Source organism: Centruroides sculpturatus, unplaced genomic scaffold (assembly GCF_000671375.1).
Source record: "Centruroides sculpturatus isolate CEXI.00-Female unplaced genomic scaffold, Cexi_2.0 scaffold1224, whole genome shotgun sequence".
Lineage (NCBI taxonomy): Eukaryota > Metazoa > Arthropoda > Arachnida > Scorpiones > Buthidae > Centruroides > Centruroides sculpturatus.
Window position 1 is genome coordinate 171486 of NW_019385433.1, and position 14075 is coordinate 185560.

Sequence of the window (14075 nt, forward strand, 5' to 3'; positions counted from 1 at the left end):
GTTTTAAATTCGAATTTGTTATTGCGTATTGGTTCGATTATAGAACGATTGTAAACGTTTCAGAAAATTGATCAAATTGAAAATAGTTCGTTTGATTTTCGGCAATTCTCTTCAGCGGTAGGTGTTATATAACAATTACTATGGTTATTGAAATATTGGATGTAAATGGGGTTTGCTTGCAAAACCTCCGCTGACGAAGTCGCGGGTAACAGCTAGTTTAATTATAAATTTTAATTAAAAGTTATTAATTAAAAGTTATTAATTAAAATTTATAATTAAATTTGATTCTAACAGAGTTAACTAGTATTTGTTCAGTTTATTTGTTTAGTTATAGTTCATGTTAATTAAATTGAACGGTTAATTTTAATCACATTATTAAAAAAAGTTGATCACTTATTTACATAACTATCAAAATTTCAATTATTATGGAAAAGATTATTGTTTAGCAAAGTTAGGCTAGGTTACTTGGACAGGTTGAAATTGGTTCAAATGTTTTAGTTAGGGTGCCTGATGTTAATTAGGGACATGCAGCTCCAGAAATGTTTTAGCTGTTGTTACAAGTATTAATCCATCAGGTCTCTATCAGTTAGGAAACAAGGGTCTTCTTGATCGATTTTATGATGAATTTCTCATAATGATCTCATAATGAATTTACAATTTCTGAGAATAACTTTATTAACATTCAGGATGTCCCCTCAATTTCACACTTTGCTCAGCATCCACATTAACATCTGGAAGTAAGCAAGGGTTTATAATGTGTCACTGTAAAAGATACTGTATTGATAAAAAGTACAAATGTTGCTTAAAGAACATAAAATGCAACTCGAAATGTCACAGTAATAGTTCTTGTGAGAATAAATAACTCTGAAAAAATTCTTGATTCTCATAAAAAAGACTGATTCATTAATAAAAATTCCTGACAAAGTAATTATTTTTAGTAAATTAGTTGTTAGTAAACATTGACATATCAGGCACCACAACAGATTTTCACAAATGATTACATGTTGAAAAGTAACCAAGTAACCTAAACTAACCTAGCCTATCTAACCTGACAAGAACGTGTTGTGGTCAAATATCATGAAAGCCACAACACAAATTTTGCTTTGTGATCGTTTTGAAAAAAAAACTACCACAACGCATTGAGGTAGTTTTTTTTCACTCAATGAGCGATTTCGGTCTTTGAGCCTAACATAGTATAATATAAAATAGATAATATATTTTCAGTCATTTAATATAGCTTAAACATCAAAAATTGGTATAATATGATCAAACTAAATTATAATTGATAGTATATTTTGTAATTTACTTTTCGGAAGTAATGTATAATACTATACAGTACAGTTGACCCCCCCATAACTCTGTTGATTTTTTCGTTTTATATGAATTCCATGTTGTACGAGTCACTTAGATTTTACAAATACGTGAGTCATTCACAGCCCAGCACATGTATTTGTAAAATCTAAGTGACTCGTACAACATGGAATTCATATAAAATGGAATTATCAACAGTATTATAGGGGGAACGACTGTATTTAACAATTGAGACCTCTTTTCAGCAAAACAATCTACTTTCAGCATAAATGCATTTTATAGTGTGAGACAAAAATATAAGTTCAAGTAATGTTATTAGAGTATAAATGAATAAATAGTTTAAATGAAATGATAACAAGAAAAATATTAAAATGATAAATATAATTGATTATGTTAAATAGTTTTATACTCTCAAATTATTTGAAAACAAAATACAGTGAAAACTGTTTAGGCGACCATTTGCATTCGACGGGCACCTGTCAAAAATTTCTGGCACGGAATAGTTTATGCATAGAGTCTTCGATAAGTTACCTATATTAAATGACCTGTTTAACGCGACCGCGGGCATCGATTTTTGGACCGAAACANTATAGATTGTATAGAATTTATATATTTTACAATATGAGAAATATTGTAACTAGTAACATTGTACAGACTTTAATATAGAAGATAGCCTTAAAAATTATAACGTAGTCTTATTAGTTATGGAGAAATTCTTCAGTTATGCAATTGATAAGATTGGACAAAAATTAGAGATATAAAATAGTACAATTATTTAGTGATTTATGTCAAGGCATAAAGACATGGACTCTATACACTGCTGTTTAAGTTCTAAAAAAAAGAACTTAACAGCTAGTTGATAAAAAAAAGTATGCACTTTTGACAAACTTAGGCAATTTTTTTGCCTTTTCCAGCTTCAAAGGCCATTCCACTTGATTGACAATCTCATATAGTATTTCTTTTGAGCTTTTAAATTGAATGTTTTTCTATGATTATAACACTTATGTGTTGTTGCGTTACAGGAGTGGAGTCTTGGAGAATGAACTCGTCCAACTTTAGAAAATGAACTCATCCGCTAGCACTTTCAGTAGTATATAACTACTGTCTTCAGGCGGTTTATCGAATACAACAGCTTATGATTTTCGAACACTTATCCGATGGTTTCACAAATTTCGGATATTCGAAATTTTCGAACAATATTTCCGTCAAATTAACTGATTTTTCGTTTTCGAATGTTATTTAAAAATCGTTTTTTTGCATCATAGTGCGTGGAACGAAAACAGTTTTTCTTAAGCATGTTTTAGGAAGAATAAGGCCGTAAAAGAGCCCAGAACATGCATAAAGTATAAGATATGTCAAAAAGACATCCGAGTAGCAAAGACTTTAACATCGTGGATTTAGTTGTTTAAAGGCTGTTATCCAAAATTCTGGTATTTCGAGAGTTGGGGAGTTGCACGGTTCAGTGGCTGAAATATAGAGACTCTCCCAAATAAATAGCTCTTTATGTTCATTGCAGCCTTTTAGTAATTTTGTTTTGTTCCAGAGCGGCTGGTAATTGTGGTCAAGCACTTTCTTTGCTAACTCTGTAACTGGCCTGCCGTTTTTGATGTCTTGATGTTCAAGAATACGTGAACATAACCTTCTAGTTGTGGGGGCCACAACTAGAAGGTTATGTTCACAGCTTTGTAAAAACACAACAAAGTCAAAATTTATGAAAATTTAATTAAAATGTAGAGATATAATATTTTTTATTTATAATTTAAATTTACATCACTACCAAAAAATGGTACTTTCTGGTGAAAGAAAAGAGGATATATATATATAGAAATTAGTGGATTTAATACTAGTTGAAATAAGTCAGGAGATTATAATTCTAAAGAGATAATGATAAATTGATACAAATGTCTAAAATGTTCATTTTATAAAAATTGATGTCATATTTACTCTTCTTTGATTGAACTTATAATTTTTATGCCTGAATGAAATGTGTGAGGTTGAAGATTGAAAATTGAAACAATGATTGGATGTTGAGAATCTGAAATATTTGATTTTGAAATTGTTTGTTAGTTATTTATCATAAATGTGGATAAAGATATAAATTGTAACTAGAATACACTAGACTCTTGTTAATCCAGTCATTTCTTACTCAGAAAAGTGCTAGATTAATGAGAGTACTGCATTACTGACTATATTTAAGCCTAAAGTCTGCCCAAAAGCAATGAATATTACGACCTGTTGTTGTTTGATATTGATTCTTTAGAGGCAGGCAGGAAAATATGGCACATTGACATGCAATGTTGTGCAAAATGAAATGATATATATAAAAACTATTCAGGAGAATAATTTCTTAAGAAACCTGTGTTATATTATTTGTAAAAGCTTGTAAAATTTTATATTATTTTTTTACTATGTATTTTTCAATAATAAAATGAAATTATTAGTACTAATAAATGATGGGCTGATTGATAGATTGATTCATCTTAAATATATATCATTTCATTTTGCACAACATTGCATGTCAATGTAGATATATAAACAGTGGTACCTCAGGATACGAAATTAATCCGTTCCGACACTGAGATCGTATCATGAAAATGTCGTAAGGTGAATCATTTTTTCCCATACGATTACATGTAAAACCAAATAATTCGTTCCAATACGAAAAACACACTCAAATTAAAGCTAAGTAATACATTAAAGAAATAATAACTATAGTAAGGAAAACACTGAAAAATGCATTTTGTAGTTGTAAATGTATAAATAACCATAATAGAATAATAATTGATAAAAAAAATGTAGTTTTATTTGCACTTTACCTTTGAGGATAGACGACGGTGGAGGTGTAAACTGGTGGCGGAAGAGAGGGAGAAGGGAAATGATACTAAAACTTAACTTACATAACATAATGTAACAATAACTTAAAAATAACTTAGAAAAGATAAAAAATTTAGTGTTGTTTTATATATACATTTTTTTTTTAATTTTTATTCACTGCTTTTTGCTTTCTTTCCTTCACTTCCACCAGCACTTTCACTGGATAGAGGTCGCTTGGTAAAATATCTATCCAAAGAGGTTTGGCTTTGCCTACTTTTTAAAATGTTTATAAAATGACTTAGGCAAATGCGATTACTCCGAGCGGCAATACGGCCAGTGTGAACCTTTTCGGGATGTTTCTTTTCAATAAAATCAGTCACTTTCTGATAATACCTCAAGATTTCCTTTATCAAGCGAGATCCTTCCATGATGAAACAAACACGCAGACTAAGACCCATGAACAGAAGTGAATAAAAAATGGCGCTGCGAACTAATGTAACGTCGTATGGTGAGTTTTTGTTCGTATCGTGGAGCAAAAATATGTTCGAATTTCGTGTCGTATCCTGAAAATTTCGTATGCTGGGGCGTTCGTATCCTGAGGTACCACTGTATATATATATACAGTATTGTTATTGTAAAATCACTTACGTGTTGTGGTGTTACCACAGTGAATTATTAAAATATAAATATAAAATGTTCACGAGCACTTTCAGTAACATACAGTTACCATCTTCAGGTGAAATGAATACTACAGTTTTCTGTATCAGAGTTATAGCACTTCTTGAAAAAGCAGTGAGGCTAAATGGAACTCCAATGTAAATCAAAATTTTCTTGCAGTTTGAAAATGTTTCGGAATGGAATGGAAAATTATAGAAATTTGTAAACTATGGTATAATCTTCTTAATGTTGGCTGAGTGGATAGCGGTAGCATGTAGCCATTTTTTCTAAACAAGTATCACTCAAAATTGTACACAGGACCCAGAAATGGTAATGGGGGGTGTGCTATCCTTAGGTCCTCTTTGTTGGTAAGGAATGATTGGGGATATAATTTATTTTTAACTCAATTCCGAAGATACAGTAGAGCCTCAAACTCAGCCTAATGTGGACCGAAGGGTAGCTGAGTTTGTGAAAATGCCAGGTTATCGGGAATGGGGTTAAAAAAACTAAGTATGAGTGTTTCTTCAGAAAATACTGTACTGTATTTGTATGTATTGTTTACTTGAGAATACAACAGAGAATAAACTGCCCAAATACCCTTAAACAAAGGAAAAGCACGACCTTTATGAAGGCATAGAGCCTTTACTACATGAAAATGAAAATTAATGAATACACTGTGTAAAGTAATTTACCTGATAAGACAGACCCCAGAAAAATACTTTGAGGCATAAAGCTGTCTATAATGAAAATTAATTAACTAAGGATTTTTTTGCCCTGCCAGGGTGTGGCCTAGTTATCCGGAGTGCCGGGTTATCGAGTGCCGAGTTTTTGAGGCTCTACTGTAATAAAATTTTGATTGGGAATAGCCCGCTTTTATCATTGCTTTTTTGATAAGTTGCATTTCCTGTTCTACAAATACTTTGCTAGAAGGAAGAAGGAACGCACTTCTCATAAGGGAAGTGATGGCCAAGTTTAGATAGTGTATTGGTTGAAAGGCCATAGCAGGAATAATCTGTGCTTTACTATTGTTTTAGTGATAAACAGAAAATTGAAGTGCAGGAGGTTTATGTATCTCTAGATCAAGGAATGACATTCTGGTATTGGACTCTTCTAGCATAAAGTTGATGGATGAATACACTGAAGCCAACATTTTTATGAATTAATATCCCCACCTTATACTTACGTTATGTCAATGACATTTTAATCGCGTGGGAGGGTTCCACCAAAAATTTAAAGCTATTCATAAAAATGTTGGCTTTCATAATTCAAAATTGTACAGTACAATTTTGAGTGATACTTGTTTAGAAAAAATGGCTACATGCTACCGCTATCCATGCAGCAACATTAAGAAGATTACTAACTAATGACAGAGACCCCATCGATATGAAAGAGAAATTGGGAGTTTATCTTATTCCATTAAAACTATTCCATTAATCTTATTCCATTAAAACTCATAATGGATCAGGAGAAGAATACTTATTACATAGGAGTGACTGCTAGAACACTAACATCAAGTATCACAGAACATCAGGATGACATTCATAATAACTGGCCATCAACGGAATTAGCGAGAGATGTCCTTGATCAAGACTACCGGCCGGTTTGGGACCAAACAAAAGTATTGAAAGGATGCATAATCATAATCATAAAGAACTCTTTATTTGGGAAAACCTATATATTTCAACACCATCACCATGTAATAACACAACTCTGGAAATTTCTAAGACATGGACTACTTTATTTAAATGTTACAAATTAGATTGCTAGAGCTACATGGTCACATAGCAACCATAGTTTACAAATTTCTATCCTCCTCCGACCTCTCATCCATTAAAATGGATGTTTGTTTTTATTTGTTTAATATTTTTCTGTTCATTTTATCGAGTTCAGACCAGGAATCCTTTATAGTGGAGTTTTCACTTTTCATCGTCAGGCATCTGGCAACACTGTTTTTTTACTTTTTATTTATTTTTACTATTTAAAAAACACTAAGGGTCAAAGGTTGATGTTGAATTCATAAATGGACTTTTTATAATACAGTGGTACCTCACGATACGAAATTAATCCGTTCCGAAACTGAGATCGTATCATGAAAATGTCGTAAGGTGGATCATCTTTTCCCATACGATTACATGTAAAACCAAATAATTCGTTCCAACGCGAAAAACATACTCAAATTAAAGCCAAGTAATACATTAAAAAAATAACTGTAAAAATATTTGTAGTAAGAAAAACAAATAAAAATGCGAACTAATGTAACGTCGTATGGTGAGTTTTTGTTCGTATCGTGGAGCAAAAATATGTTCGAATTTCATGTCGTATCCTGAAAATTTCGTATGCTGGGGCGTTCGTAACCTGAGGTACCACTGTACAAATATTGTAATTTTAAAATAAATTTATTAAAAAACACATTTTTTAATTCTCGGGTCTGAGGAGGCTATAATTTTCTGTTCCATTCCAAAACATTTTCAAGCTGCAAGAAAATTTTGATTTACCATTGGAGTTCCATTTAGCCTCATTGCTGTTTCAAGAAGTGCTATAACTCTGATACAGAAAACTGTAGTATTCATTTCACCTGAAGATGGTAACTATATGTTACTGAAAGTGCTCGTGAACATTTTATATTTATATTTTAATAATTCACTGTGGTAATGCTACAATACGTAAGTGATTTTACAATAATTATAAAGTCGACATGAAGTGATAACCAATTTTATACAGTATTGCATTAGACCAGTGTTTTTCAACCTTTTTGAATACGCGACCCCTTTACAAGTTAAAAAGTTCTGGCGACCCCCCTAGGGCGATATTAAAACTATATCAGTGATTTTAAAAATTATGTATTTAATTTTCTTTCTGTTGAGAGAAATTATTGTTGACTAAAATGAGAATTTAAGAAGGATCGACAATAACTTATGACACGTATGGTATGATACTTCCCTCTCATAGGAACATTGGATTCGGAGTGCTGTTGACCTTTTTTTGTTTTTTGTTTTTGTTTTTTTTTTAGGACGACAGTTTTAACTTCTACTTTTCTACTTATTACTGTTTTTTACAGGTCAGCTCAGCACTTTTTCGGCTATCATTTTCTGGCCCCTCCCTAGCGAAACCCATCATTCGCACCTAAATGTCAATCAAAAAACCAACTGTACTGTATAATAAACAGATACAGCTTTCTCGCCAAAATTGTAGTTTTTTTTAATATAGTGTAGGACCTACAAAAACACTTGTCTTTTTCTTTTACCCGAGACCCCCAGATTGAAAAACACTATTAGATGATAAAAGCAAAGTTTCATAAATTAAATATTTTTAAAATTGGGGAAGTATTTGTTTTTAACTGAAACTAATTGTTTTATTGTAAAAGTTTGCAAAATTGTATTTTAAAATATTTCTAAGTAATAATATTTAACATTATAATAATCTAAAATTTAGTCAATATTGAAATTCAAGGGTTTCTGTAAAACTTAAATTGTTTAGAAAATAGAATAAGTGAAAATGAGAAAATAATAAATATATTACATTTAATAATAATAATAATAGAAATTAAATACACAATTTTTTAATCAGGAAATTATAGGAGAAGATCGTTTAATTGAAATTCTTAAAGAACGAGATTTAAAATTATATTGGGGTACTGCTACAACTGGAAAACCACATGTTGCCTATTTTGTTCCCATGTCAAAAATTGCAGATTTTTTAAAAGCTGGTTGTGAAGTAAGTAGCAAATATAATGATACTTATTTATTTTACCTAAGAAAACAATTTTAATACATATTATAATGATTCTGTTGATTACTCAAAAAAAAAAAAAAAGTTATTTATGAAATTCTTTAAAGATTCAATCTCTTTCTTTTGATTAAATGATTCTAAAGATTTGTATTTTTATCATCAGAATTATTAATAAAAAAAGCTTTTCTTTCCTTATTAGATATATTTCTAAAATTTTTTTTTAAAATTATCTCATTTTATTGCCTTTTCCTCTGTATTCAATATTAAATTAATTGTAATTATTCTATTGTTTTAATAATAATGATGATTGGACATGTTCTCTATTTTACTAGTTAGTGTTAAATTCTCTTTCTCATTGTTTTTTGTGATTCACATTTCAGATGTAATAAATCTCATCTCTGACAGTTTCTCTGATCTGATCTGTTATAATTTATTAATTTGTATTTATTTTGAATGTATATATATATTTTTAAAGTTGATATATAATTAATTTTACTTTTAGTGGAGTATACTTTAATTCTTTGTAAGATTCTAACTTTATTGAAAAAATTAAACTGCCATACTATTTATTCAAATTATTATTGTAAATGTTGAAGATTTTCCATTTATAATGCTGCTTCCTAATACTGGAATTGATGATCTGAGTTTATTCTTAAATTTTATGAATTATTTATAATTATATTCAGTGATGGATTTACATACAGTATAAGTAGATATAGAGCTGCTTAGGGATCTAACTACCAAAGAACAATAAATGATTCTTTGAATTTAGAATTAGTTATTAATAGTTTATAACTTGAGGACATGAACACCAATGGACACCACCAGAGGGTCTCGCATAGAAGTGACGTCAGCGACACAGAAGAAAATTCACTTTTTCCTCTGGCGACTCAAGAGGTCAGACATAGATCGATCAAGATCCAACTGCTTCGACCAGACAGACTATAGTGCCCGATGACCATAGTCTACAAACTATTATTAAGTAGTCAGTTGTGAATAAACTATTCAGCTTTTATATTATAGTGTATAAAGTATAAATAATGAATAATTCATATACTTAAATTAGTAGATAATGTAAGTTTTAATATATTTACAATCTAAACAATATAACTGTAAAACATTGTTTTAGCAATATACATTTTTTTTTCCTTGTTTTACATCTATCTATCTATCTATTCAGTGGCATCCTCTCTACAGAGGGTTGCATTTGATGAACTATTCCTCTCCATGTTTCTCTATTCCAGGCTTCTCTTAAATCCTTTCCAGTCCAGTCTTTGATGTTATCTCTCCAAGTCTTTCGTGGTCTTTTCTCTAGGTCTTGTCCCCTCCACCAGTCTCTCAATCACCGTCTTTAGTAGTTGTCCTCCTGATCCTCTAGCCAAATGTCCAGCATATCGTACCTTTCTTTGTTGGATATTTATAAGCAACCTTCTCCTCAAGCCCAGCCTGTCCAAAACTTCCTCATTTGTTATTTTCTCCGTCCAACTTATTCTTTGCATCTTTCTCAAGCACCACATTTCAAATGAGTTAATTCTTTCCATCATTTCATGCGTAAGAGTCCATGCCTCACATCCGTATGTTAGTACACTCCAGATCATTGTCCTTAGGATTTTTATTTTCAGTTTTATGTTAAGGCCTCTGTTTGTTAATATATGATAGATCTGATAAAAGGCAGCTTTTGCTTTATTAATTCTGCTTTTAATTTCCATTTTACATCTATTATCACTTGTTATCCAGCTTCCCAGGTATTCAAACTTTTTAACCCTTTCAAGTTCCTTATTTCCCAGAATGATCTGGAATTCCTCCATATCTTCCTTCTTTGAAACCTTCATTACTTTTGTCTTCTTTTCATTTATTTTCATATGGAATTTCTCCAATCCAGTTTTGAACAGTCGATTCAGAATTTTCTGTAATCCCTCTTTACTTTCACTCAGCAGGACTATGTCGTCAGCGTATCTTATGTTGTTTATTAAGCATCCATTGATTTTCACTCCTTCGTTAAAATCCTCAAGTGCTTCTCGCATCATCCACTCACTGTAAATATTAAATAACAGTGGTGAAAGTCCGCATCCCTGTCTCACTCCTTTTTCCACCCTTATCCAGTTGGATTCTTTCTCATCAATTTTTATTATTGCTTTCTGATTTTTGTATAAAAAGAGAATAATTTTAATTATCCCTTTATCTATTCCAATTTTTTGAAGTATTTCAAATAAAATTGTGTGGTTAACATTGTCAAACGCCTTTTCATAGTCCACAAAGCACAGATAAAGATCTCTGTTTTTTTCAATCATTTTTTCTCCAATAAGCCTAATTAATGTAATGGCCTCTCTAGTTCCTTTGTTCTTTCTAAAACCAAATTGTGTATCATTTAGTTCTGCTTCAATTTTCGGTTCTATTCTTCTATAGATAGTATTAGTTAAAACTTTTGACATATGGCTTATTAAACTTATTATTCTATGTTTGTCGCATTCCAGTGTTCCTGCTATCTTGGGTATAGGTATAAATATTAAATTAGTAAAGTCTGTGGGTAGTTGTTGTTCTGCAAGAATTTTATTAAGAACATGACTTATAATCCTTCTTCCCTCAAAACCCATTGACTTAAGCAATTCTCCATGCAAGCCATCAATTCCAGGTGCCTTCTTATTCTTCAATTTTTTCAAGGCTGCCTCAACTTCATCCTCCAGAAATTTAGGGGTTTCATCATCGTCATATTCCTCTTCCAGTTTACATTCCATGTTATCCTCTGTTTTATAAAGTTTTGTCAAATATTCATTCCATCTTACTAATTACCTTTCCTTCTGCATTAAAATTTCTCCATTCTCATCCTTTATTGCCCCAATTTTCACTCTTCTTTTCTTTCCTGAGATTAAATTAATGTTTTGATAGACCTTTCTCAGATCTTGAGATGATTCATGTTCTTCTAATTCATGACAGATTCTGTCTAGCCAATCTTCCTTAGCTTTTCTTGCCATACTTTTCACTTGTTTATCAATTGTTCTATATTTTTCTTTAGCATCTAATGTATTTATGCTTCTCCATCTTCTCCTTTCATCCATTTTCTCCAACACCTCTTTAGTAATCCAAGGTCTTCTTCTTGCTTTTCTTCTCTCCTCTCCCAAAAACTGGTAAGCACTTTCTTTAATTTCCCCTTTCATATTCTCCCAAAGTTCTTCCACATTTCCTTCCAAATTTAAATTTTGAAATCTATTATTAGTCATACTCTCATATTTTTCCCTAATGTTGTTAATCTTCAAATCATGTTGTTTTACATAATCTCTGTTTATACCTTTTTAAAGTGAGAAAAAGGTATATTTTTGAAGAAAATATTCTCTATTTTGGAGATACAGTAGAGCATCAATCAACTGAAAGTGTTCCAGTTGTACAGTGTCATGCTGAATCAAATGTTTTTGATACTAGATTAACTTCTAATGTATAATTTTTTTTTAAATATATATATATATAAATTATACTTTAGAAGTGTGTGTAGTACTTTAGTAGTATACTTTAAATGTGATGAGACTATTCATATATATATATATATATATATTGTTGTTGTTTTTCAGTATATTTATTTTACTTGTACAAAATAAAGAAATAATTTTTAACAATACAATAGCCACGATTATTGTTATAAAAATTTTCGTTAGACTTAACATTGATGAAAATTCAACGCGAAGCGACACGCAACAGAGAAAGATTTAAACGTGGGACATATTAATATACTATTATTGGGATATACTAATATACTATATTAATATGTATTTTTTCGTACATAATCGGTTATCCGAAAAGTTGATTTTGTGTGAAAATGTGATGAGACTATTCAACAAGCCATGAAAAGTGATCATTTTTCTACAGGTATGCACTATCTGGAAAAATTCTTTATCACTTTGACTAATTAGTTTAGAAAAATATTAGTCAGATTCAGAAAACTTTAGCTCAGCTCTTATTTTCTAAAAAGATTTTTTTTTTATTCAGCACATTGTATGGTAAAATTAAAAGTTTCCTTAAACTACATTGTCACAATAAAGAGTAGAACTATAAAATTTCCAATTTTTAATGTTTAATAATTATTAGCAAAAATTTTCACTTAATTTATGTCTTATAATTATAAAATGTTTGAAAGCGTCATTTACATAAATACCTTAGTAGTAAATAACCATATGATCCAGCTGGCCTAATTGTTATAATTATCAGACTTATCACACACCTTTTCAATTTCTTTAATTAATGCTTAATATCCTGGAATGCATTTTGGCTTTTTATAGCCCTCTTTCTATCATTTACAATTTTGTTTCAAGATGATATTACTTACTGATGAAATAATAATTTATTACATTTCTAATTACATAGGATATTTTAAATTTGGTTTGTTAGATTGGGCTTAATTTTTTAATATTGCTGAATTTGCTTTATCTCGTGAATATTTCGATTAATAACGTGATTATAGAAAATTATAGATTCATAGTGGAATTGTAGGCATACAGTGTATGTTCTAGTCACTCTGTTTCAATCAAACACCAATTTTGTAAAAAATATTTAATCTTGCAAAGTAAATTAAAATTAAAATATAAAATAAAGTAAAAAAAATATTAAAATACTTTGAAAGATGCATCTGATTACAATGTATATTTCAAAAATGAAGGAAATCTTTAGTCATAGTTTATTATTCAAAAAATAAACAATTATAAAATATTATCCATTAAAACGTTTCTGAATAATATAGAATATTGAGGTTAAAATTATTGTCATAATAAAAATTGATTTAAAAGAATTTTGTTACATTTTGGATTGGTTTATTATCACTTAATTAAAAGTGTGAAATAATCAAGGAAGGTTGAAAATATTTTTTAAAATATTGGCATGAATTCAAATGTTTGTTTTCAGATTATAAAATTTTAATTTAATAACTATTTTTGAATATATGTTAGCATCAATCTAGATAGAGAATAATTCACAAATTATTTAAAATTAAAAAAAAAAACGTAAAAAAATATTTTATAACATGGCACTGTTATGAAGAAATATCATAAATATTGAAATTATTTCCTAGAAAATGATTTGAAATAGAAACTGAACAGTTTTATGACCCAATATTTAATCTTGATCTGGTTAAAATCAGTTCAATTAGTTTTGATTTGCTCATATAAAATATTTTTAAAATAATTTTTTGATATATTTCCAATAATAATGATTTAGTTTCAAATTCTTCATAAGGTTATAGTTGAGATTGTCTTATTATATGAGAGATTTAACTTTATTGTATAATTTTAAAACATTGACATATTTAGGGATGTAGACATATGAGACAGCAAGGGGTAACATTTCCCACACTAATTGCTCTGTTCTTCACTCTCTGCCAGCTCCTACTGCTACCCCACTTCAGTTGAAAAGTAAACAATGAAAAAAAATCACAAACAGTTCACCAGTGGATTAAACAGGCACATCAAACTCAAATATTAGGTTATATGAACAGCAACAAAGTAAAGAAGAATAAAATTTAATACTAGTTCTTGTCCAGCCATTGATTTTTTTTATTGAGCATTGTCATGTGTATCACTGGT

At 29.9% G+C, this 14075-nt stretch overlaps 1 protein-coding gene across 1 annotated transcript in view; it reads left to right on the plus strand.

Annotated features, from left to right (window-relative positions):
- The first annotated feature begins 8344 nt into the window (after positions 1 to 8344).
- The window catches only part of LOC111638935 (tyrosine--tRNA ligase, cytoplasmic-like), a 25746-nt gene continuing 20015 nt past the window's right edge, over positions 8345 to 14075 (plus strand). Inside the window, exon 1 of the mRNA XM_023384719.1 lies at positions 8345 to 8496. Within this exon, the coding sequence (XP_023240487.1) occupies positions 8458 to 8496 (39 nt within the window). The 5' untranslated portion in view covers positions 8345 to 8457. The remainder of the gene's footprint in view (positions 8497 to 14075) is intronic.